The sequence below is a fragment of the Tetranychus urticae genome, chromosome 3 (genome assembly GCF_039701765.1).
Source record: "Tetranychus urticae isolate SD_2017Ah chromosome 3, NJAU_TeUrti_SD_1.0, whole genome shotgun sequence".
Lineage (NCBI taxonomy): Eukaryota > Metazoa > Arthropoda > Arachnida > Trombidiformes > Tetranychidae > Tetranychus > Tetranychus urticae.
In genome coordinates, this window is record NC_142960.1 from 2,431,258 (window position 1) to 2,455,525 (window position 24,268).

The window sequence follows — 24,268 nt, forward strand, 5'->3', positions numbered from 1 at the left end:
GAAAGTTCGAACTCTACTGAATTTTCGATAAATCGATTTTTTATGAATAATCATTCCATGCGATTTGTTCTTATTGAATCATTTCTAGAAATTGTAATAACAATTTTTCCATGATTATATGGAAGTTGAACAGAAGCAATTTGATTCCAATTGAAGAAGAAGCACTAAAAGAGTAACGAACTGACTGTGGAAAATTGGTCAAGAATATCATTGAAATTCTTGCCATGAATCAGAATGATGGTCAAAAAATGAAACCTTGATAGACTGTAAACTACAATCTGTAGTGACTAGTCAATAGAAGAGAGTTAAAGGCCAAAAAAGTATATCACTTTCATTGAATTCTTATCTAGAGATGAGTTTCAAATGAAAATTATCATCAATCTAAAGTTTCTTTTTTCACTCTCTTCTTATTGAACTATTTTTCCATTTTCATCATATTTTCATTTTTACACCAAAAGACAGGAGACAATTTTTCAGGCGAACAAGAAGCAGAGAGAGAGAAAAAAAAGTTGCAACCAATTTTGTTGATCCATCAGTTTGCTGGAAACTGTGCAGAGAGTAGAACAGGCAATAGACAAAAAAAACGAGATTCACTCCTAATTACAATCTCAAGTGTGACGATGTGATAAGCTTATTGCTCAGTCAATTGGAAACTGAAACTGAGAATGAAGCAGAGAAAAAAAAAGAAAGTGAAAGAAAAGGAAAGAAAAAAAGTTATTGCTGACATTTTACTTGAAATATGCAATGAAACTCTTACTCAAAGTTTATCACAAATTTGGCTATTAATATTGATAAGATAAATATTCACTCCCAGGTAACAGCTTAATGCAAAATTTGTTTATTCCAATGTTATTAGCTCGACATTTAGAGAGCAAATAGTTTCACCTAAAATGGAAATGAAATTTTTCCAAGTTGCAATTTTTCTTAAAAAAGTCTAATTGTTGGTGAGAAGCAATTTCACTTTTTATTTGGAGACATTTTCATCTTTATTTGATAGAAAAGAGAAAAAGTTTTTTTATCACAAAGTTACATGGTATTTGTACATAATATGAAAAAGTGTGAATAAAGGTGAATCAGGATAACAGTTTGAACAAATTATTTTCGTCCATGAAAATGTTGAGCACAAAAAATTGGTTTGTCAACATTGTGATGAATAATGAATGTGCAGTGGAAAAAGATTTTTTCCTCTTTTTCTCTCTTTATCGGTTGAAACTTTCGATCATTTTTTTTTCTATTTCGGCATTACATGTAAACAATTTGGTAGGCAAAATATGAAAGCTTTTGGATGGTAATTCTGAGTTTTGAAACTTTTCCTTTTTGTTGACCTTTACATGTGGTCTTGAAAGGAGGTTAAATTATTACAATATAGAAACAAAACAATTAACATTTCAATGAAAACAAATAACTTTTCTGATGATGTTTTGAATGTTTGCGAAAAATTTTCGTCTCTTTTTGAAACTTGGATTTCGATTGAATTTTTGATTCGACCAAGTGGGAAAGATGAGAATGCTGATGAAACGTGATTGAAGGATTTCCATCATTTGCTTCATTTCTGCTGAATTCACATTCTGAGAGTTTTAGCCTCATGAGTGTGTCTGATATAACTTCTTCATGGTTGATTCCATTGTAGTGAGTTTTTGCTTTTCTTCCACTTCGGACAAAACCTTTAAGAAAATGAAGAGAGAGCAGAAGAAAAAAAAAGAGATTGAGAGATGAAAATAGAAGAGTGAGCGAGAGAGAAAAGCTCAACATCAATCATCATTAGCTGATGGTTTGTTATCGATTGTAAACTAAATTAGAAGATCTTTTGCTAAGTGCGCAAAGTTGTACTCTGATTAGCTAATTTATTGATTGGTTATCACAGGAAAAACAAAAATAACACACCAAGAATGATAAACCCTTTTTTTCATGCTTTTGGCACAGCAGTAGGGACATGTTATGTGGGAGGTTAAAGAGGATGTAAAAAGGATGATGATGAGAAGGGAAAATGGATAAGATGAAGACTCATCAAGGAAAAATATCACAATATCGACAACAGCAGGGAATGAGCCAGGGAGTGAATGCTGGGAGTGATTCCAGGGAAGGCAGTTGAAAGAGTTTTGTTGAACGAACAAAGCAAGAGTTGAGTTTTATCGTTTTGATTCAGTTTTACCTTCGACAAACCAATTAGTCTTTTTGCCTTGTTAGCTTGTTGTTTAACAGTTTAAACAAAGTTGAACAATTTATCAAGCAAAACAGTCTTTGAAAACCTTTTGTAAGATCATCGAAAATTTTGTAATCTTGTAAGCTTGTTTAAGCCTTCTTTTTGGCTTCTCATTCAACGTTGAAGTTGATGAATGGAAAAATGAAAGTTGATTAACATGCATAATGATAAAGTGCTCGATATTTTCATGTTTACATCATGCGTTGTGAATAAGTATCTGAGAGAATGAAATGAAATTCTAAGTCTTTTATGGATTTTGCAGCTTTGGATGGGTTTCCATCTGAGTTTGAAACTTACTTTTGGTGGAAGATTGGTGATTGGTGATTGAGCATTTAAATTGTTGGTCCCAATTGTACTTTTTTTTTTTACTTTTTGCTTTGAATTTGAGTTCATTTCAATTATTCAAGGCTGGGTGAAACTGAATTTAAATTGACTCGCTTTAAAAATATTGGTGTATCATAGTCGTGATAAGATGTTATCTGACCAGGTGGTCGCGCTAATCGACTCAGTTTGTAAGTTTCATCACATTTGTTACCATACTCTTGGGTTCGATACTCTTCGATTCGGGATAAGGCATAAGGTGAAGGATAATATATTGAGGTTGCTGCTGCATTTGAAGAAGCAACAGTTTGACGACAGCTTCCAAGACCGGCTCCAAGTCCACCTCCAGTTATGTTGACGGTCAGGGTTGGATCACAGGTTGACCTTACTTCGGTGCTTATGGTCTCAGTCTTGTAATGATTTCCACTTGAGGTAATGGGTGAACCTAGGTGGTCGTTGTTGGCAGTATTGTCTATCTTGTAAACACTCTCACCCAGTCCAGCAGAAGTTGAAAGTCCATCTGGATCTGAATGGTTACCTATGAAAGATTTTCTCATTTGCAGGGAGCAAATGACAATAAGTCCCAAGGTCAGGACTCCGAGGCCACAAAGAATTGGAAGAATCAGGTTCAACTGTTGAACAACCCATTTGGAGGTGAAAGTCAACTTGTTTGCTGGCTCATTTTCCAGTTCATTGATTACTGACAAGGGCGGTATAAGGGTTCCGTCTAAGGTCAAGGTGGCAAAAACGTATTCTGCGTCTGTTGAGCCTGCTTCGTTTACTGCTTTCATTAGTAGATTGTACCAAGTGGCTGGACTGAGGTCGGTAATTAGATAAGGACTTGAGTTTACGGGAACGCCAGTGGAACTGGAAAGCCATTCTCTATCACCATGACGCTTATATTGAATATCAAAGTACAAAATAGGACAACCATTTGAATGCCAAGAGTGAAGGTTGAGCAAGACAAAAGTTGAATTGGACTGGAGGAATGACGATTTATCTGGGGCAACTGGAGCTATGAAAGAAATAAAACAAAAAGATTTCATCAAACTTGCAATAGACTTCATTCATTTTCAAATCAATTTACTAACAACTGACAATTCACATAATCGATAGATTTTTAGCTATCAATAAATCGATCACAAAAACATGCAAATATCGATCATCGGTTTGGATCGGCTCACCTGGAGTAAGTCACTTTCAACTAGAAAGAATTTAAAGCGACTTTTGAATTTAAAATTTAATTTGAATGCCGAATAAATTCAGATGAAATTTGAAAAAATCGATTTACCTTAATCGATATCGATCTTTTAGATGAAAAATCGATTAATTAACCCAACTCAAAGAATACTATATCAGAGAAAATTTGTATATCTTGAGATAATAAGCAATTCTGCTAAGAGAATCGATTAAATATCGAAAGCAATGAGTTCAAAGCGAGTTCAGCAGAAAAGAAATGAATCGTAAAACAAGAATCGTCTGAAAAAATGCTCAATTAAACCTCAGAAAGCAAGTGAATCCATAGAGTTTATCAGTGCAAGATGATTGACACATTGACCAACTCAAGGTGAGAGGATTAACACTTAATACCACTTATCATGTCAACAAGTTTAAACATGATTATGATTTTACTTTCATCTTTAATCACAATTAATCATGTTAACAAAATAAAGCATGTACCAATGAACGAAAAAAAACATCAACAAGAAAATAATAACTACAATAGCGCAACCATTAGATTTAATTCAATTTGAAACACTCGACAATCCCATGAACCTTGAACATTTTCTGGTTCACTTGAAAGTTTAATGAATTTGAAATGGAGACAAAAAAGGACAAAATTTAAGGTTAACTTAATGAGAAACAAAGGGAAGCGAAAAAAAGTTATCAAACTAATTGCAATTAAAGTACGCTTCAAGTTATTTGGTTAATTATAGATTGTCATTTTCACCGAAAGAAAGAGTGAAAAAGAAAAAGTTGAAGAAAAAAAATTTCTAAATTATCCAATAATTAAACTCTTTGTTAATTAGTATTTGATGAAATTTGTTTTTTAATGGCAAAGTCGAACGGTTAATTTGGTTAAAAGATGCGATAATTGAATGAATGAACAGATTAATCAATTTTCAATCTTGAAATATTAAGACAAATTGAATCACTTCAATTTTCATTAGAAAAGATTTTTAATTTTCAACATTTCCATTTGATTGTCACTGAAGTGTTGACAGTTTAAAAGTTTTCAAATATTTCTTTAGAAGATGAAATTAATGTTGAATTTTGAGTTTCCCTGAATACATTATGAATATTGAAATCAGATTCTTAATTGATGTTATTTTGGAAAAGGTTGAAATGAGTCAACTGAATGGATTGATGATTCTGTTCAAATGTACTTTCAAATGTAATTTTTTCACTCTTTTTGCTTTTTTTGATAAATGAATACTGTTGAACATGATGATAATGAGCATTTCAAAAGCTCAACCAAGCAAAATGCATTTATAAAGGTAAATTACCAATTCTCAATTATGATGAAAAATATGTTCTCTTTGTTTGCATATTTAAAAGGGAAAAGTGACAAAAAATCGAGGAAAAAAATTTGATAAATTTTCGTTCATTTTCTCATGGAAACAAGGTGAAAGGTTTTTCCAGTTTTCTGAATATCAGAAGGTTCTTCAAGTGGAATTTAAACTTTTGAATAAACATCATTATTTGAATTGTCAGTTGATGTTGAATGATTAATATGGTAATGCAATGTTACCTGTTCCTTCGGTTCGAGCAATTACTGTATCACTGTGATCACCTTGTCCAGCATCGTTGATGCCAAGAACGTAAATTTGATATCGAGTACCACATTGAGCACTATAAATGGTGTATGAAGTTATCGAACTGACTTGCTGTGAAATCCATTCTTTACCTTCCGCTCGGTAAAAGACTAGATAACCTGAAAAATGAGAAAAAAGTGAAAAAGAAATGAAAAGTTACTGAAGTGGATATGAATCGGAGATGGAAAAGAAAGTTTCAAGAATTTCATGGAAACCAAGTGCATGGAAAACAAGGGTTTATTTGAATGTAAATGTTAGGATAAACATGACAAGATGAATGATAAATAACATGAAACTATCACTTGCTTTTGATTTGTTGCTATTTCACTCAAAGTTGAACTGATTGATTCCAAGTTTAAAGTTAATCATTTGATTATTTTACATTATTGCAACAAAAACTTCGTCTATAATGTATTGATCATAGCAATAATCGTCACTGAAGTTGACTTTCCTTGGCCTTATGTTATGTACCAAAATAATCGATTTTTGCAAAAATATAAATGTAAAAATCGATTTTTATCCGATTGAAATTAATCGATTTGTATTATTTCTCATTTCACTAGATAGTCTACTTGGCTCTTAAGCTAATATTCATAATTTTAATTGAGGGTGACTTCGCTTACGAACATAAGAAAAAGATTGCTTAAAATTCCGTCTCATTAGAATAAGCTACATCACATTTAATCGATTATTGTCCAATGCTCGATTTTTATTCTCCTACAATTAATCGATTTTGCTTTAAGTCAACATTTCAACTTAAAACAATATCTATGCATCAATGTTTCTCTGTGCTCAGTGTTGCTCTTTACCTGTAACTGGCTCATCTCCGGTTGGCTCCCAGGACAAGTCAATGGTCATTGGTGTCGAACCTAGTATAGTTACGATTGGCGCTTTTGGTGCATCATATTGAAGTGTCTCAGCAGCCAATGGATCACTAAAGGGTCCATCACCTGCCATGTTGAATCCTTGCACCTTAACCTCATACCTAGTCAACCGCTCCAATCCTCCTATTAAGTACTCTTCTCGACCATTTACTTTATTTGGTGCAACCTCAATGGTCTTAATGAAATAAGGCGAGTCACTTTCCGCTTTTCGGTAGGCAATATGGTAGCCTGTTATCCTTGGCTCCTTATCACCTTCAGGAGGCTTGGGTGGACTCCATGAGACCTTAAGCACACTTGAACCTCTAGGAGTGATTCTCACATCTTGAGGTGGGGAAACGGGCTCTAAAAGTTTCAGTAAATAAAAAAAGAAAAAACAGAATTCTCATGAATATTGAAAAGGAAATTCTTTTCACTTAAAATTCTTTTTAACCATTTAATTAACAATTTATCATTCTTCAACATGATGGATTCTCAATGAATTTTTCTAAAATCCCAGAAAATCTCTCTCTCAATTGAACCTAAAAATACACTTTAAATAATATCTTATCACATTATTCAAGATTGATCAGGGAGTAAATGATGGTTGAAACGAAAAGATAAATTTTATTATTCAACGAAAAATATCAATATTTTATTACTTAAAAATGTTTTAAAACGATGAAATCTTTTAAACCAATTCTGTACCAAAATAATCTCCTTAATGTTAAACTGAATAGATAAATGATTATCGTACGATTATTGAACAGAAACAGGAACGAAGAAGAAAAAAGAGACAGAAAAAGCAACTTAGCATTTCCAAACAATATCCAATATCCATTTGAATTAAATAAATTGAATGAGCAGCTTAAGTTTTAGAACTTAAAGTTTCCCAGAAAAAAGAATGCAAATTGTTATTGAAATGAATATTTCATCGGATTGAACATGAGTGCGATCAAAGTTAATTGCACAAAATTTTTGCATAAAAGTCGATGAATGATAATCTTTAAACTTGCAAGAATCGAAAAGAAGAAAAAAATCGAAAGAAAAGAAAAGGAAGAAAAAAATGTTTCAATAAATCTGTTAATTCTCCAGATGAGATTATCGATCAACATTTGTAATGAAATTATTTCCATCAAAAGTAATGTTCAACTGGGAAGCTTAATTTAACCCATCAAATGCTATTAATATTATCGTCAACAGGGAATGACTTAAAATAGAGATTCCAATTAATTGAATTTTCAACTGATTCAATTGATTACAAATAATTGCATCAAAAGCCTAATATTATCTCACGCAATTCCATCCAGTTACAATGTTATCAACTATCAAACTGCTGGGAGTGAAAACTCCATCATTACCAATGGAATTGATAATTTCAACTTTTTTTTCTCCAACAATTTTAGGAATGAATTTTTCATTAAACGAATGTTATTTAGTGTTTGACATTTTTTGCCTTCTTCTCTTTCCCTATGTAAATAGTTTTCAACTAATGAATGTTAGTGTAAATGTTTTGGGCTGATGAAAAGGTTGACATACCTTGAACTTAGGTAAGCTTGAAAAGTTAATCGCTGTTAATTGTTCATTAGAGAGAAAATTAGTTTCTAGGTGATTAAGAAACAAGAGTTGGATTCGTTTTTTTTCTCTCTCTTGCAACCTCTTTTTGCCTTTTGCTTAAAACAAATTAAAACTGTACCCAAAGCCATTAGATTGGGTTAACCTAAGGACCTTCTTGGAGGAAAAAATTTACAGCACAGTTTTCGTGTTCATCTTTCGTTCATTTCGGTTTGTACTTATTTTGATTTGACTTTTTTTTCTTCGCTTCTTTTTCTTCTTCTTCTGCATCAATTGGTATTAAGTTTGACATTAAAGGTAGACAGTGAGGAACATCAACAACTTAGCCATGTAAAAAGCAAATTTCAACAACATCAACATTTAATTCAATTCTGTCTTCTTTTTTCATCTAAATGCATTCTCGAAAGGGAATTAAAGTCTTGTCTTGTTTGCTTCGAGTTAACTTTTTCTTCTTCTTCTTCTTTGTAAACTTCTTCTTTTGCTTTCTTTCGTCTTTAATCTTGAACTCTGAACAGCGAAAAGATCAACAAGAAAATGATTAACATTTCATCAACTAATCTGTTTTTTGTTTCTCGTTTCAAATCAATTTGACTTTTCTCTTTTTTCTCTCTTGTTTCATATAAATGCTTAGTTTAAGCTGTTTAGCTGTTTACAAATTGATTGAGTTGTTAAGTTTATTTTGATTTATATAATATAGCTTTGTGTATATCGGTTTAAGATTCAAGTTCAAAGGAAATTATTGAAACAAGTTTGGCAGATTGAGATGGATAAAGTCAACTATTACATGATTATTGAAGGAAAATCAATCAATCCTTGATGGGCTACAGAGGAAAGAAAAGATGAGCACACAAAGAAAAGCATTGAATTTAAGTAAATGGGACAGTTAATGCTTTTCTTTCCTTCAAGTTTCCATTTCTTTCTCTCACTCTTTACGATTATGTATCATGAAAAAAGTATGCATATAATAGAAGAGAGATGATGAAAGATGCCAAGCGGAACTAAATTGTGCCCTAAGATAAAGTTAACTAGAAAATGATGGAATGAAGAAAAGGAGAGGAAAGCAACGATGGAATGAGAGAGATTCAGCCTCGAGCACATTGATAAAGGTAGTTGAACTAAAAGAAACGAAGTCAATCGAGAAACAGTCAATTGCAACTAAACATATTTACGATTTACTACCCAGACTATGAATAGCAAGTCTCCTGATGATCGCTATGGTTGTCCATAGCATCTTGAAGCACATTACTCTGCTTAACTTGAACTTTTTTAAAACGTTCTGCTTATTCGCAAATTGAAATTGCATATCTTGTTGATTCTGTATGAGTCAGAAATTTTCATTTCGACTTCAGCTTATATCGAGTTTTGTTCATTTGTTTGAATCTATTTCACTGATTAAGAATAGGAAAAGTCTCATCGAAAAGAATATGAAAACTAACAAAATTTAATTTACGAGTAACAGACCCAAGACTAGGACCAGCAAGTCACCTTATGATGGTTAGGCTGAGGTTGTGCTTAGCAGCTCCAATAGGTTTTACTCGTAAGACTGAAAAAGTTTAAACTTGTTCTTAACAGTTGTAGCCTTAGATATTTGCGAATTGGAATTTTGTTTCTCTTGTAATTTAGAGTCAATCAGAACTTTGAATTTCGATTTTAACAGGCATAGAACTCTTAGAATTCTGTTCAAATCTATGTTACTGATTTGCAACTGAAAAAATTCCATGAAAAAGAATGAAAATGAGTGAAATTTGAATGGAAAATCGGATTCAAATGAAATTAAGGGAAAATTAAATTTGTGCGAAAAGTATCAAAATCATTGGAAGTGAAGCTGAATCTCATTGGAATCAATTGTTCTGAGTTTTTTCGATGAACTTGTTAATTTTGTTGCTTTCCATTTTATTATCAAATAAAATTGTACAAGTCGAGTTGGAAACATTTTGATGGTGAATAAGGTAAGAATGCTGAATGTAACTGAATGCAACTGAATGTGTTACATTTGAATGTTTCAATCACCGATTCTAGACTAACCTGATTATCCTTGAATTTCAATGAGAACAAGTGAAAACTGGAAAGCATACAAAAGTAGCTTGAGGAAAAATTTGAAATAAATATCAATAAATGCTCATAATCGATTCACCCAAATGTACCTTTACCTTCAAGTTATGTTCATGTTATTCACATCTTTCATCATCATCATCATAATTTCCTTTTTTTCATTCAAACACTTTTCTCTTCTAAATCATTTCTACAACAAGACAACATCATTTTTTCTCACCTCATCACGTTGGATAAAAGATTCAGTAGCAACAAAGGCAGAGAAAAAAATGTCCATGATAATGATGAAGACGATGAGAAAAGATGAAGATGACAAAGATAACTACAGAGAATGGATTCTAGTGAGTGTAAACTGAAAGGGAAAAAAAGAAGCCAAAAATGCAGTTAGATTCAGTTTAGACATTCCATGAGTCTTGCCTGTTCCATTGAAACTTGAGGTAAACTAACTTTTAACAAAAGTTATTTTTCATCTTCTTACTTTTAATATTTACAACTTGATCGGAAATAGATTACAGTGGCATTGATCTGAATACAAAGTGATATACAAACAACTCTTTTCACCTTCATCTTCATCTTCAATTTCATCCTTCTTTTCACTTCTTTATTTGTTATTCTCGATTTTTATCACATTCTCATTTTCTTCCTTCCATTTGCCTTTTTTTATCAAAATTCAACTTTCCTTTACTTTTGTCTCTTTTGAACAACTTTGTACCGTAAAAAAATCGTCAACATTCAACTTATCGAAATTTGTAAATTTTCTTCTTCACTTGTTTTCCTTTCTTTTTCAATTTCAACATTTGAACAGTAAAAATATTCATTCATTTTTTACCTTGATTGAACACGAATTCAATTAAACTCACTGTGACAAATAGACAGCTAAATCAATGGAAGAAGAGAAGAAAACTTTTTTCTTCGTTCGATAGTTTGCTTTTGTTTCTCATTGACAAACCATTTAACTTAATGTTTTTCGAATCTTATTAAAACTCAATTTGTTCATTTCTAAGCAATTTGGAGAAAAGAGTTGAGCAAAGTTCTTTGATGGAGAAAGAAAATTCTGTTACAAATGATTTTCTATTCAAAGTTTAGGCTTAACCTCAACGTGAAATTGATAATCTTGTGTTTATAAAATATTCACAAATGAATAATGGAAGCTCAATTTGTTTCAACTTTTCTTGCCATGATTGATGATCGCATCTCAATTGTTTCGAATCATGATATTGACAGAATCCAGGATTTGATAATAAATGATTTGAATAGGTCAAACTTGGTCTGGTCAGTAACCAAATGATGAGAGTTTAAAATTGCAAGTTAACTTGAAAGAAAGTAAAACCAGTGAAAAGTAATGTTATTTCAATAAACAATTTCATTCATCAAAACTCACTTGAAAACAGACTTCTTCACTCAGTGTACTTCAATGTTTCAAAAATAATCTGTTACTTGCTAAACAACTTGCAACCATTTATCATAGTTGAATGAAAAATTGAAAAGTTGCAAAATTGATTCCAAGATTTACATCAATAAATGGTGAAAAAAACTCGAACATTGACCACAGAAGACAAAATCGCTTCCAAACAGTTCAAAATATTAATAAATAAATCGAAATAGAACAAGCTTCCTAGTTGAATAATGGAAACTTCATTCGAACATGATTTGCGAAATTCGTTGAGCGAAGCAAATCTTCCCTGTCACTCAATGCTACTCTTTATCATAATAACACTGGCATTGCGATTCTAGACTCCGATTATTTCAATCTGAAGTGAACGAACAGAACGGCGAAGTTGTTTGAATTTTAAATTTTCTTTCAAAGATTTTTTCTTCAAATCTTGACCCAAATTTATCGGTTTCAACAGAAAACTGAATTTTGGAAAAATCTGAATTCGGGAGGAAACTTTGCTTTTTTGCGTTCTTTGTTTTTTACTGTTTGGTGAACATTGCATTTTTGTTACGAATCTTTTGATTCTTCTCGTTTAGTTAAGTTTAATTTGAAGATTCATTAATTCAATCGCTCGAGTCATCTTCTGGTTGAAATGAAATTCAATAAACTTGAAATTGCTTTGAAATGAAGTTCTAATCAAGTCTGAGTGAGAATCAAAAGTGTTCAAAGTGAGCATTTTTCTCTCTCCCAACTCAACTCTACAGGGAATCTGAAGAAAAAATTCATGAAAATTGTATTTTTTCTGAAAGACTCGGCATAAAAAAACATTTTCTCGCCCATTCAAGCTCCATTAAATTTATCATTTATCTGTTTTCTTCTCTCACAGACAAAATTATCTTTCATTCCATGAAATCAAAATGGCAATACGATGCAACTTGGGAAATGTTGTTGTTTAAAAGAAAAATGTTTCAACAATTTTTTTCGATTCTCACAGAGAAGTGAATGAATAATTTGAGCAAAAAAAGGTAAGCAATTGGTTCAAAACATTGACTCATTTGATTGAGTCTTTGGCAAATGCTAGCAACTGACTGAAACTTAACTAGACAAGAATAAAAGTAAATCCCAAAGCTATCGAGTTACATTCAATTTCGAGTTTTAATATTTTTCTTTCTTTCCCATTCTTCCAATTATATTTCCACTTTCAACTTGATCGCTTGTTTAGCTTTTCTCGTGCCAATTATTTGAGCAACTTTTCCTTCTTACTTCATCATTTACCTTTACCATCATTATCATCACCTCCCAGTGTGATACAAACCAGAAAAGAAGAAAAAACTTCATCCTTCTGTTTTTTTTCTTTCTTTCTTTTCCATTCGTTTTTCTTGAAAAGAATAAAACATTGAAACTGAAAATTTTGTTCCATTCTTTATCAACTTTATCATCATTAATGAACTTTCATTTTTCAATGTCGATCAAGTGAAAAGAAATGCTGTTCAAGAAGAAAAGGTAAACTCAAAGAGTAAAACGAAATTGGTAAAAGAATAAAGTGAGAAAATCTTTTATTGAGTAAAAATGGTTTTCTTCTGTTGGCCAAGTAAAATAATAATTTTCATTTTGTTGAAATTAAATTTTCCAACCATCAAATGGGAATCTAAAGCAACTGTGAACAATCCAAAGGTTAAACGATTGAATCAATTGAATAAAAGATAAAAGTTATAATGATAAGAAGAGCAAATATTAAAGTCAATTTTTACTTCACCAACTTTAAGTAACTAAAGTTTTGACCCAAAATGTTATCACTTTTATTTATTGTCTTTTACGCTCATCTTATTCCATGAGAATTGCGTTCTCATTTCATTCCCTCATTCATCATTAAATGAGTAAAAAAAGTTCTTTTTTCAATTTCTTCATTCTCACCTTTCTCCAAGGTAACCAAGGTAATTTGCTGGGAAGGTTCTGATGAACCAAGAGCATTCTTGGCAATCACTCGAATCTCATAGTTGGTTGTTGCCTTGAGATTTTCAAGTGTAAGTGAAGTCGATAAACTTGAATCGCGAGATTCGCTCACTTTTGAACTCCATCCCGAGGAACCCGTTGAACGATATTGCACAATATATTCAATGATTGGCGAGTTTCCATTATAAGGTTCACTCCAAGTCAATAGGACAGAATCACTTTTAATCTCATTCAAGTTTAAATTTATCGGAGTCTCTGGTGGTTCTTGAACAATCAATCGAAACGTTTTCTCGGCTGAACCATACGAGTTGGTTGATGTACAGGTAAACAAGGCTGAATCACTTCTATCGACTACACCAATGGCCAATATCGAACCCGAAGCAAAATTTTCTTGTGAACTTTTCTTATTCTCATCCAATCTATATCGACCTCCAATCATCAATTGATCCAAATCAATGTCATCCTTTTTCCATTGATAGACAATCGGCTCATCACCTGAAGCATTGCATGATAAACTCAGAGAATCTCCTTTCTTTACAATTTTCGACACAAAAGTTGAATCGAAAATGGGCGGACCTGAAAGGTGAAAAAAAGAAAAAAGTAAAATTCTGAAAATTTCAACATCGAAAATGATATTCCATCAAAGCAATTAACAGATAAAACCATTTCATCTCTTGATTACCCTGCAAAGGGAAAACAATTTATCAAACAATTAAACTTGTAATCTCATTACAAAATAATCTTATAATTCCAAATTGAATATAAAAAAGAAATTCAATTCATTCCAACATTTTTCACTTTTTCCATTTCAAATTATTCCAAATTGTTATAAAGAGTTCAAATTTATTATTTTGTGTAAAACATAATCTTATAAAAAAATCTCATTTGTTTCGAAAGAAAGAAAAAGTTATTTTTTTCTATTCATAAAAAAACACTCCCAGCCACTTGGAATGATAATTCTGTGTCCATTAAATAATAATAAGACTTGCGTGATTATTTTCAACATGAAAAGGAATCAACAGTAAAGAACAAAAAAAATGAACTTATCCATCACTTTTCATGTTAAACATATTTTTGAATCCAACTTGTTATCCAAACTCAGGTTATGACATTTTACTTGAGATAAAATGATAAATAAGATGCAATAAATTGCTTAAACTTTCCATTCCTTACCTGGTTTAATAGGGACCCAGTCAACAGTTTTGAGTAAAAAAAGAATCAAAATTTTTGCTCAAATGCCACTTTTACTCATTTTTGACTCACAGTCATATTGAACCATTTTTGAGCCAAAATCTAGTAAAAACGGTTAAATATTTACTTTTAAATTATTCAAAAGTAAAAAATTTGAGTGAATTTTTACTCATAATGGACTCATTTTTGAGTCCATTATGAGTAAATATGAGGTCAATGCGATGATTCACGAAGCAAGAATCTGTTTACTCAAGTGCAAGATTCTTAGTATTATTCAAAATACTGGCCTATGAATATCTAATTTCATCGAAATTTGCAATTATTCAGCCTGCGAATCTATCGAATCAAAATATTGATCTTTAATTTTTCTAAATTCTGAATCAAGCAGGTAAGATTTCAAGATTGCTTGATTGACAAAACGTTGATTTCTATAATTGAATAATTCTGAGTTGTGATTCCCATTTGCAAAAAAAGATTTATTGTAATTTTGAAAATATAGAAAAAAGTCAAATTCAATTAGAAAAAATTATATTCTATTCAAAATTCAATTTTCATTCTCTTGGAAAATTTCACTGCTCATGATATCTGAGATCCATTGCTCCTCAGAATTCTCATCATTTGAATTATGCGCTTCGTTTACATTCGCTTTTGAATTGCGATGCTTTTCTTGATTCAATTGACACAGCACACGAATTATTCGGGATCGTACTTTTGATAATTCTTCATTAGAATATTTGGAGAATCCTGCTTTCCGAAAGATGTGATCTGATTTGAAAAATAATATAAATTGTATTAGTGGAAAATTCAAAAGAATCCGTAAAATGAAATGAAATTTGAAATACCAAAGTAAGAGTCGATTCTAGCTTGACCTAAATCGAAATCCGTTTCACCAGTAAAAGGTTTTTCGAGTGGATTTTCGAAAGATAGTACCAGAGCCAATGGAATTTTTTCCTTGGGATTTTTGTCAACAATACAATTTTTGAAGTCTGAAAGTTCCTCGTATGAAAAAATTCGTTTTCCTAGCGTAACATTCATATAGTAATGTTCTGGAAAAGCTATTCTTGTAAGTTGATACGCTATCGAACATGGATTATCGGCTTTTGCTAGCTTCATTGCCTTTTCATATAAATCGTAACGGATTGGAAATTTTCCCTCAAGACAAATTTGATTCTACAAATAATTGAGAAAATTAGATTAAATTCAAACAAACATGGAAATTCAATTTCTTGGAAAAACATACCTTAGATTTTACTTTGAAAGTCTCATCATTAGAGCTTATAACATTCAAATTCTCCTTGACTATTTTGTTTTTCTCACAAAAACATGAAAACATTTCATCCATTGTGTCAATCACTGATCTCAATATAATTCCAGTGCTATCGATTTCAGATAAAATACATTTTTTCTTTTTCAATTCACTAATATTGTTAGAAATCGTTTGAATTCTAGATTTGAGGTTCACCCGGAAATCACCGTGGTTGTCATGAATACTGGTACTCGGAGAAGGGGTCTTTTGATTTTCATCTCTTTTCGATGATGAGTCCTTTTCTGCGTTTTTACTGATTATATTTGTCATGTCAATTTCGTTACTTGAATCTTTGTCTGAGGAACATTTCTCAATCGTCGTTGTTGCTTTAGCTGGTTTCTCTTTGAATTCAGCTGGAGACTGGAAAATGCTGATTAATTCGTCATATGTCATATTGATAAATGGTAAATCTTCATTATCATCTAATGAAGTTTCATCTCTATCTATTTCAACTGATTCACTGGTATAATTTATTATCTTTTTCAAAAATCGCCAGGAATTATTCTGTCTAATATTCTCAGATAATGAAGCTTTTAAACAAGTCAATGTATCTGAAAGGGAATCAGAGAAATTCATTAATATGAGAATTCAGTTAATGTGAAATAAATGTTTCAACTCACCTCCCGAAGCAATGATTCTAAAAGAAATCTTCTTTTTCTTGAAATATCCGTTGAAAAGATTAGAAGAGTCATCTTGACTCCATTGCTGATCCTCAGATATTCCTAAATCCAGAAAATTCTTTTTGTCGATGCTCATTAGAATTGGCTGATTAGAATTTCGTTTTTTCTCATCTATCACTAAAGGTAATATTACGATGAAACACTCACTTCTACTTTCGCTGCTTTCAATTGAATCTTGAGTGAAAGATTTCTTCCCAGAGGGAAATTCAACATTTTTTGAAGCACTAGTAGACAAATGAGCAGATTTAGATTTCTTGATTTTTGATCTTAAATTATCATCACTTTTGTAGACATCGAGTGGACGGTGTTTCGGTTTCACAGTGAAAGAATCAAGACTTGGAAATTTTGTTGACTTTTTTGCACGAGTTGATTGCATTATATTGAAAATCAAACAAACACACTTGCGATTGGATTGCAGATTAAAAAATTTATGGGAGAATAAATCAAAAAATGTTACAGGAACAGGAAATGAAAACCAGAGTGAAAATTGAAAACCAGTTTTTGGAAATTTAACCAAAAGAACCAATAGAAATCACGCAATTTAAAATTGCTTAACAATTGTATAATTTTTTAAAACATTTTAGTTTTTTGTACTGAATTCAGTTTGGGGAGGGATTTGAAGGGGAAAGTAATTGATTAATGTGGGAAAATGTAATTCAAATTGATAGAAAAAATTCAAAAATAATATTCTGGTTATCATAAAAACCTGGATTTGATTATTTTCTCCTTAATTTTTGTCTGGAATGCTAGCCATGAAGCGCGACATTAATTTCCGATTATTTTGTAGCTTTGATAAAAGATCACGTTCATATTCAGAAAGATCATCATCACTTTCTGGATTCTTAGTTGATTGAGAATCACAGTCATCAGCTACCACCCCAGGAATTTTTTGAGTGAGAGGCTCGAAATCATCAACTTCTTTGACTTCGAATTCACATGGTATATCTTGCTTATTCACCTCTATCTCGTCTTTATCTTCCTCTTTCTCCTCTTGTTCTTTCTCCTCTTCCTCTTCCTCTTTCTCCTCTTCTTCTTTCTCCTCTTTTTCTTTTCTCTCTTTTTTCATCTCTTCCTCAGCCTTTTTGTCTTCAATTTCGTCGAATTTTCTCTTCGGAGTTGATGTGTGAAGTGGAGAAGCTGGAGGGCTATTTTCAACTGGAAAACTTTCAGTGTCTGCATATCCTGGTGATTCAGATTGAATTTGTTGCTCTTGAAAATTTTCAAGGTTTGGCAAAACTACAACAGGTGTTTTATTTTTATCTAATTCAGTCTTAGAATTAGATGACAAATCTATTCCCGAGTCAGAGTTCTGGCCCTCAGGATTAGGTTCTGAGCTTGGATTCGAAAAATCAACAGAATTCAAAGGCTTTGGTTCTGATTCATCATTTTCTAGATCGTCTGAAATTCTGTGTGAATTTGAATTCTTTTTAGGTTTGATGATTTCACTCACTTCGTCTTCATCCTCACTTGAAGCCTCGTGATTCATCATGACCTCAAAAATATTAGATTCTTTGGGCTGAGTATGGTGAGTGCCTTTTGCCTTCGTCTCAGAAACAGTGGATGTAGGAGGATGAATAGTGAGAGTTCCTTTCACCACTTTTCCTATTCGATCAACTTTTGGTTTAGATTTGACATTTTCTTTGAGTTCAAAGAAATTTTCACATTTACTTTTTTTAACTGCAATTAATCTGCTCCGTGCGTAATGCATGGCTTTTGAAAGAGAAGAAACTAGGATCTTTTCAGTAGATTTGTCGTATGATTTTCGACCACTGATCCTAACGGCATGATCTGAAAGTAGAAATAAAAAACTCAGAAAATATTCTATTTTCGAATAAAATAAGATTCTACCTAAAAGTGCCCTGAATCTTGATTCTCCGAGACCAGGCTCGGTTGGTTCTTGTAAAGGCATTTGATGAGGGTCGCAATGATTCCAAATATTGATTAATGAAACACGCCCACCAGATCCTCTCAAAGTCACATTATCAATCCAATGATCTGGAAATGTGTATTTAATCAAATTCGTGATAACAGCCGCTGGACCAAAGTCTAATTCGTCTTGTTTGGGATTCTTACATTTAATTGCGGCTTTGTATTTTCTTGCTGGCAATGGTAAAATTCCTTCTATAAGAATTTTTTTACCAACTTCTTTTGTTGGATCTTCCTCGCTTAGAAATCTCAACTCGTCCTCATCATTTGAAAATGATTGATATGCTTCAACACTATCAAGCGAATCGACTTGTCTTACGAGAAATTCAAGAATGTTGAATGTTTCTGCAATAAATGTTCGACCAGCAGGATCAGCTTTAGGATGACTAATTATATTTTTTATCTTTTCGAGACTTTGTTGGACTGCGTCTCGATCAGAATTTCTCTTAGAAGCTTTTCGATCAGAAAAATCACGTTTGTTGGAATTGCGTTGTGAATTTTCTCCATCGTAATCAGAATCGTCATCACTTTCATCTGAACCAGTAGAATCCAAATCTACCACATTATCATCTGGTTTCGTCGAAGCTGTTTCTTGACCCGTCTTTGCTCTTTCTCTTCTCTTTAAAATATCCACTCTATTCATGAATGTTTCAAAATCTTCTCTTTTAACAATTTGCAAAACTTTCTGCCCTTTTTGCTCAATTTTCAAAGATTCAATGTTTATCCAGTGATTGATTTTCTTGTCGAATTTACCAACTTTAGATGCGGATTTCTCCAGTTTAGCACAAAAACCAGCATAAATTGAAATCAATTCTTGAGAATCATCTAATAATTTTGAAAAGAATTGAAAAAATAATCAAAAGCCTGAAGCTTAACTGAATATTCAAATTTGAAAAATTCTTACCGCCTAATGAAACGATCATCACATTGATGGATTTACAACCGTCTACTGAAAGATCTACAAGATTCGAGGGATTGAATTTCATTGGTTTTATACCATCCGGAACATTTTTCTCATCGATTTTGAAACCAATCGGAATCATCAAGTCAGATTCATCACTTTGTCTTAAATGAATCAAAGCAACAGCTACCTTTTGACCCTCCATTAGAGAAAGTAAAACTCCTAATATTGTTCGTTGATTATTGATGAACTTTGGGTTACTTTTTTTATTAAAAACACGATTCGTGATCACTCGATGAGATTTTAACATAAAAAATCAAATTCACAAAAATAAATTCAACTAATTAGTGAAAAAACACTAAAATTAAGCAAATTAATTGCACAGAAGAAAGTAAAAGCACGTTTTAGAATAGAAAATTAGCGCTTATCTCTAATTGTTACTAAGCAACGCCCATTTTTAAAGTTCTTTTTTCTTAATAGATTTTAACACTTTTCAAAGATAAGATAATCTCTTTATCTCAATCTTGTTTATTTCCATTTCCTTTTTGATAAAAATTAAAAACACATGTTTACTTAAATTTTTATTGTTTTTGTTTTTAAATTGAATTTTAAAATGTGCTCTAATTTGTCGAGATCTTCAAATCGCAAAAAACGTAGGCTTCATAGTCAACAAGTTGAAAATTACATTTTCTCTCTTCCCAACATTGAAGAAGAGATAGAAATTCCAGTTTCCGACGAACCGATTTCTACTCTAAGAAAGCCAGCTTTTATGGATAGAAAATCTTCTTCAGAATCAACATCAACATCTTCATCATCAGCAATTTGTGATGACAATGACTATTTGGGTCCTGGAAAATCGGAATTTTGTGAAGCCATTCTTTCAACTATACTATCTTGCCCTGGAGTTACTTTGAGTGCATCTGAAACAATTGTCAATTTAATCAATGCTTTCATCTCAAGATTTTCTCAAGATCAGATTCTTCTTCCAAATATACGGTATTTTTGGGATAAAAGAGCGAAATCTAGTGCGATTGCTGTCTACATCATTTGTGAAAAGAATCATTCACACGGTCCTTTTTTTGGAGAAGTCAAGAATTTTGGAACTTATGTTTGTGAAGGGGAAATTTTTCAAGCCCAGCTGAAACCAGATCGTTATTTTTTACATATACTTTTCAAGCCTCAGCTTGAAATTCACTTGCCATTGCTGCCAGATTCATGTTTCCAAGAAAATCATCAAAATCCTGATGATATTTGTAATTCTTCTGCTGCTAAACGCGTGAAAATTTCAAATTCTAACTCAAATATTAAAAGATACACATTGACTCTGCACGCTGACGAGGTTACAGCTGGAAATAGTTCAAACGTTTCGATTTTCCCGATTTTTATGACAGTCAATGAGATGGCGAAAAAATTCAGAAAGGAGAATTTTTTTCTTATCGGTCTTTTCGTGGGTAGAAAAAAACCACCGGTCGAAATTTATCTTGGACCTATCATTCAAGAATTGTCAACAATTTCGGAATCTCCGATTACTTGGAAAACCGAAAGTTCAGAGAACGTGAAAGCTACTTTTCATCTAATTGCTGCTATCGCTGACGCACCAATGCGAGCTTATCTTCGCAATGTAAGGCAGTTCAATCATCTAAATGGATGCGATTGGTGCCTTGTTAGAGCTGGAACACACCAAGGAGCAAGAGTTTATCCAGTTCTTCAATATAATGAAATGATGGATCTCAAAAGAACCAAAGAAGATTTTCTCAATTTCGAAAAATTTCTCGAAAATCCAGACAATATTCAATTCGACACGAATCGATTCATGGGTCTTGTTGGATATTCGCCCCTTCTAAAATTGTCTGACTTTGACATTGTGAATGGATTTTCAGTGGAACCTATGCACTGCATAGTGTTGGGAATATTCAGAAATATAATTTTCAAAGGCTGGTTAGGAAGTGATAATATTGGAATAATGGAAACAGGTGTTGAAAGAAATCTTTTCAAAACGGAGTTGGGAAATCGTTTGAAGTCGATTCTGGTGCCTTCTGAATCTCCCAGAATACCGCGTGACCTGAATCAGTTGAAATATTGGAAGTCATCTGAGTATGATAGCATGCTATGCTATTATCTATTTCCATGCGTTAAAGGTTTACTTAGACCGAGATTCATTAACAACATTTTATGTTTGACAAAAATTTATTCGATTCTAAATCAACCGAATGTCCCGAATGATTTTCTTGTCGAAATCAAGAATTTGATAATAGAATTCCAGACTGGCGTCCAGAAATTGTATGGAAAAAATCAACTTACTTACAACCTCCATATACTTTCACATCTTTCCGATTCAGTTTCTTTCATTGGCCCATTCGCCAATATTTCTGCATATCCATGTGAAAATCAGATGGGAATCCTCAAAGATAAAGTGCGAAGAAGCTCAAATATAGCACAGAATTTAGTCCGTGTTTTTATGAATGATTTCAAACATCGAGAACTGATAGAGACGAAAGTCAAAAAATGGAAATTACCAGCCAATGTTATGAAGAACTTTGGAATAAATTCATGTGAAAGTGGTCAAGCAATAATCACAGCCGTCAAACTAGATAATCCAGATGATGGAATCAAGAAGTTGGCTCTAGATTTGTTGATCGACAACTTTGGAATTTATATTGTTGGCAGAAAATCAGATATTCATTATCACAATTCGATTTCCTACAATTCTGTTAGATTCAGTACCCAAGACTATTCAAAAGATAAAACAAGAAATGATTCGATCGTAAAAACAAAGGAAGGATTTTTTCTGCAAATCAAGTGCATCGTTGAATTGAAAAATCAATTTTTTCTCATCGGTCCGAAATTCAAAAGCCAAAAATTGAATGTTAAATTCAAAGGTTTTACTGGTGAATTTTCATTAGATTTGGATCACATTCACATAATCAAAGGATTGACAGACGAGAACATGATCCGAGTCCAAGATGTCGAGAGAAAAGGGATTCTCATTAAAAGCACGGATTTTCATCCAAAATACCATAACGATTTTCTCGTAGAATCTTTTTTGAATAACACTTAAGCGATAGCGCTTGAGCAGCTTTTTTTTCGTTAGCTTTTTCGAACATTTTTCGATTATTTCCGCTTTTAGTATTTAGTTTTTCAATTCTTTAATTCGTGATAAATTTCAAGTTTAAAATTCAGTTTTTTGTGACAAATTTAATTATCAAGTGAATTTAATTAATAATTCTCATCAACATTTATCAAGTTCTCAATAATCAGTGAAAATCAACATTAAAGATTCATCTTTAGAGCAACAGAAATTGTAAACAGAAATCATTCCAATCTATTAGCTTAGATTCCATCGTTTCAGCTATTTAGATATTTTCCAACAACTCATCATGAATCTCATCAATCAAGAAAGCTTCGCCACTGAAAGAATTGATTTTTGGTTTTCACTACCCGAAAGCGGACATGAAATCAAAGCTGTTTATCATTCCAGGATTCAAGCAGAAACTGAGCAGCTGAAAATCAACGTTGAAATGATAGTTCACACTGAAAAAGCGGAGGAAAAAGAGACAGAGAAAAAGGAAATACCAATGGAAATTGACATTGAAGAGATTCCTATGGAAGTGGATTAGAAACACATCTAGTGTTGACTTAATTTCATTTATTCCAATTTCAAATTTTTTATTCAATTCTATCAAATTTCAACGAATTCACGAATTTTTCTATTTTTCACATATTTTCAAATTGTAAAATTCACTCATTATATTTTCAAATTTTTATTTTTATGTCTATTTATTAGAACTTGTTGTAATAAATTTCATGCGTTGAAATTTCAAACTATGACGAATCTCAAATGTCTTCTATTTTTACTCATAAAACTGACAACGCATCAATTGAAAATCTGATTTTCTCAACTTTGAGAATTTTGCGAGAAACGCTTATTTTTGACTCATTTTCATCTAAACTTGAGTCAAAAATTGAGTATCGCTCCATGCGCTAGAATTTTTGACTCAATTATGAGTAAAAAAATTGTAAAAGTTTACCCAAAAAAATCTTCTGTTGACTGGGGATTTTCAACCTTCTCCTTCCCTGTTGAATTTGAATATCATTATTCAGCACAATTTTACTCCCTGTAATACCCGATGAGACTTAAGGTTATCAGATGAAAAAGAGAATAAAAGTTGAAATTCAATTTGGCAAATATTGTTTTCCTTCCCTGTTACCTCCCTTAACCTTAAGAATAATAAAAAATGTTATCAATTATTAAATGTAATTTTATCACTTACTTTACAATTTTTATTGCATATATTAATAGCTTTATCAAATATCCAAGTTTAAACTTTTAGCATTTAGTTTGGAAACTTGAATGCAGATTAAAAACAAAAGTTTTTTCAGTTAAATGGTAAATGGTGATTATGATGATGATGTCAATGAAGATAATTGAGAAATCTGTGAATCATTTAAATTCTATTTTCGTTTTTCACCTTTCTTCTCTTTTCATTCACTTAAAAGTAAATGAGGAAAAAAATTGGATTACATTCGAAATTTGAATAAGTCTTTTCAACTAAATTTTTTCCTCACTCATCTTCATCGTTTACATCATCTTCAGTTTATTTATCCATTTACTTTGAAATGCTATCAACCTTTTCTCCTTCAATTTTCATTCCAAGACTTTTCTGTTCATTCAATTGTCTTATTTTCCATTCTTTTTTTTCAATTCAACTTTTCTTCACTTTCATCATCCATCTTCTCATGATATTGGATTTCACGACACAAAAATATAAGTTGAATATTAGAATTGACTTGGAAGGAAAAATAATCTTACAAACGATCAACGATAAAATCACTCCCAGTCATCAATTAAGGGAATTCAAAATTCCTTAGCATTCTCATTGAATGTGAAGAGTGTAACATTCCTTGCAATAAGACAAAAGAAAAACTATTTTTAGTCGACTTTTCTAAATTTTGATATCCTGTTTCGACGAAACAAATTGGAATAGCTAATTATCAGGAAAACCTTGAATGTATTATTTTCAGCATTGAATATCATTCTGCTGTTTGTCAAACCACCTAAAGCTACAATCTGCAGTTTTTTTGATAACTGGCTTTTAATAACCAAAGGCA

At 31.9% G+C, this 24,268-nt stretch overlaps 1 protein-coding gene across 2 annotated transcripts in view; it reads right to left on the bottom strand.

The window, feature by feature from the left end:
- Positions 1-938: 938 nt before the first annotated feature.
- LOC107365957 (cell adhesion molecule Dscam1-like) overlaps positions 939-24,268 on the bottom strand; it is a 50,721-nt gene continuing 27,391 nt past the window's right edge. Inside the window, exons 9-14 of one of the 2 annotated variants that reach the window (XM_025161602.2) lie at positions 13,117-13,731; positions 6,150-6,566; positions 5,277-5,459; positions 2,501-3,539; positions 2,153-2,420; positions 939-1,664 (exon numbers count right to left, since the gene is read on the bottom strand). In XM_025161602.2, the coding sequence (XP_025017370.2) occupies positions 2,602-3,539; positions 5,277-5,459; positions 6,150-6,566; positions 13,117-13,731 (2,153 nt within the window). In that variant the 3' untranslated portion in view covers positions 939-1,664; positions 2,153-2,420; positions 2,501-2,601. The remainder of the gene's footprint in view (positions 1,665-2,152; positions 2,421-2,500; positions 3,540-5,276; positions 5,460-6,149; positions 6,567-13,116; positions 13,732-24,268) is intronic. The other variant, XM_015933538.3, reaches the window with a different exon arrangement.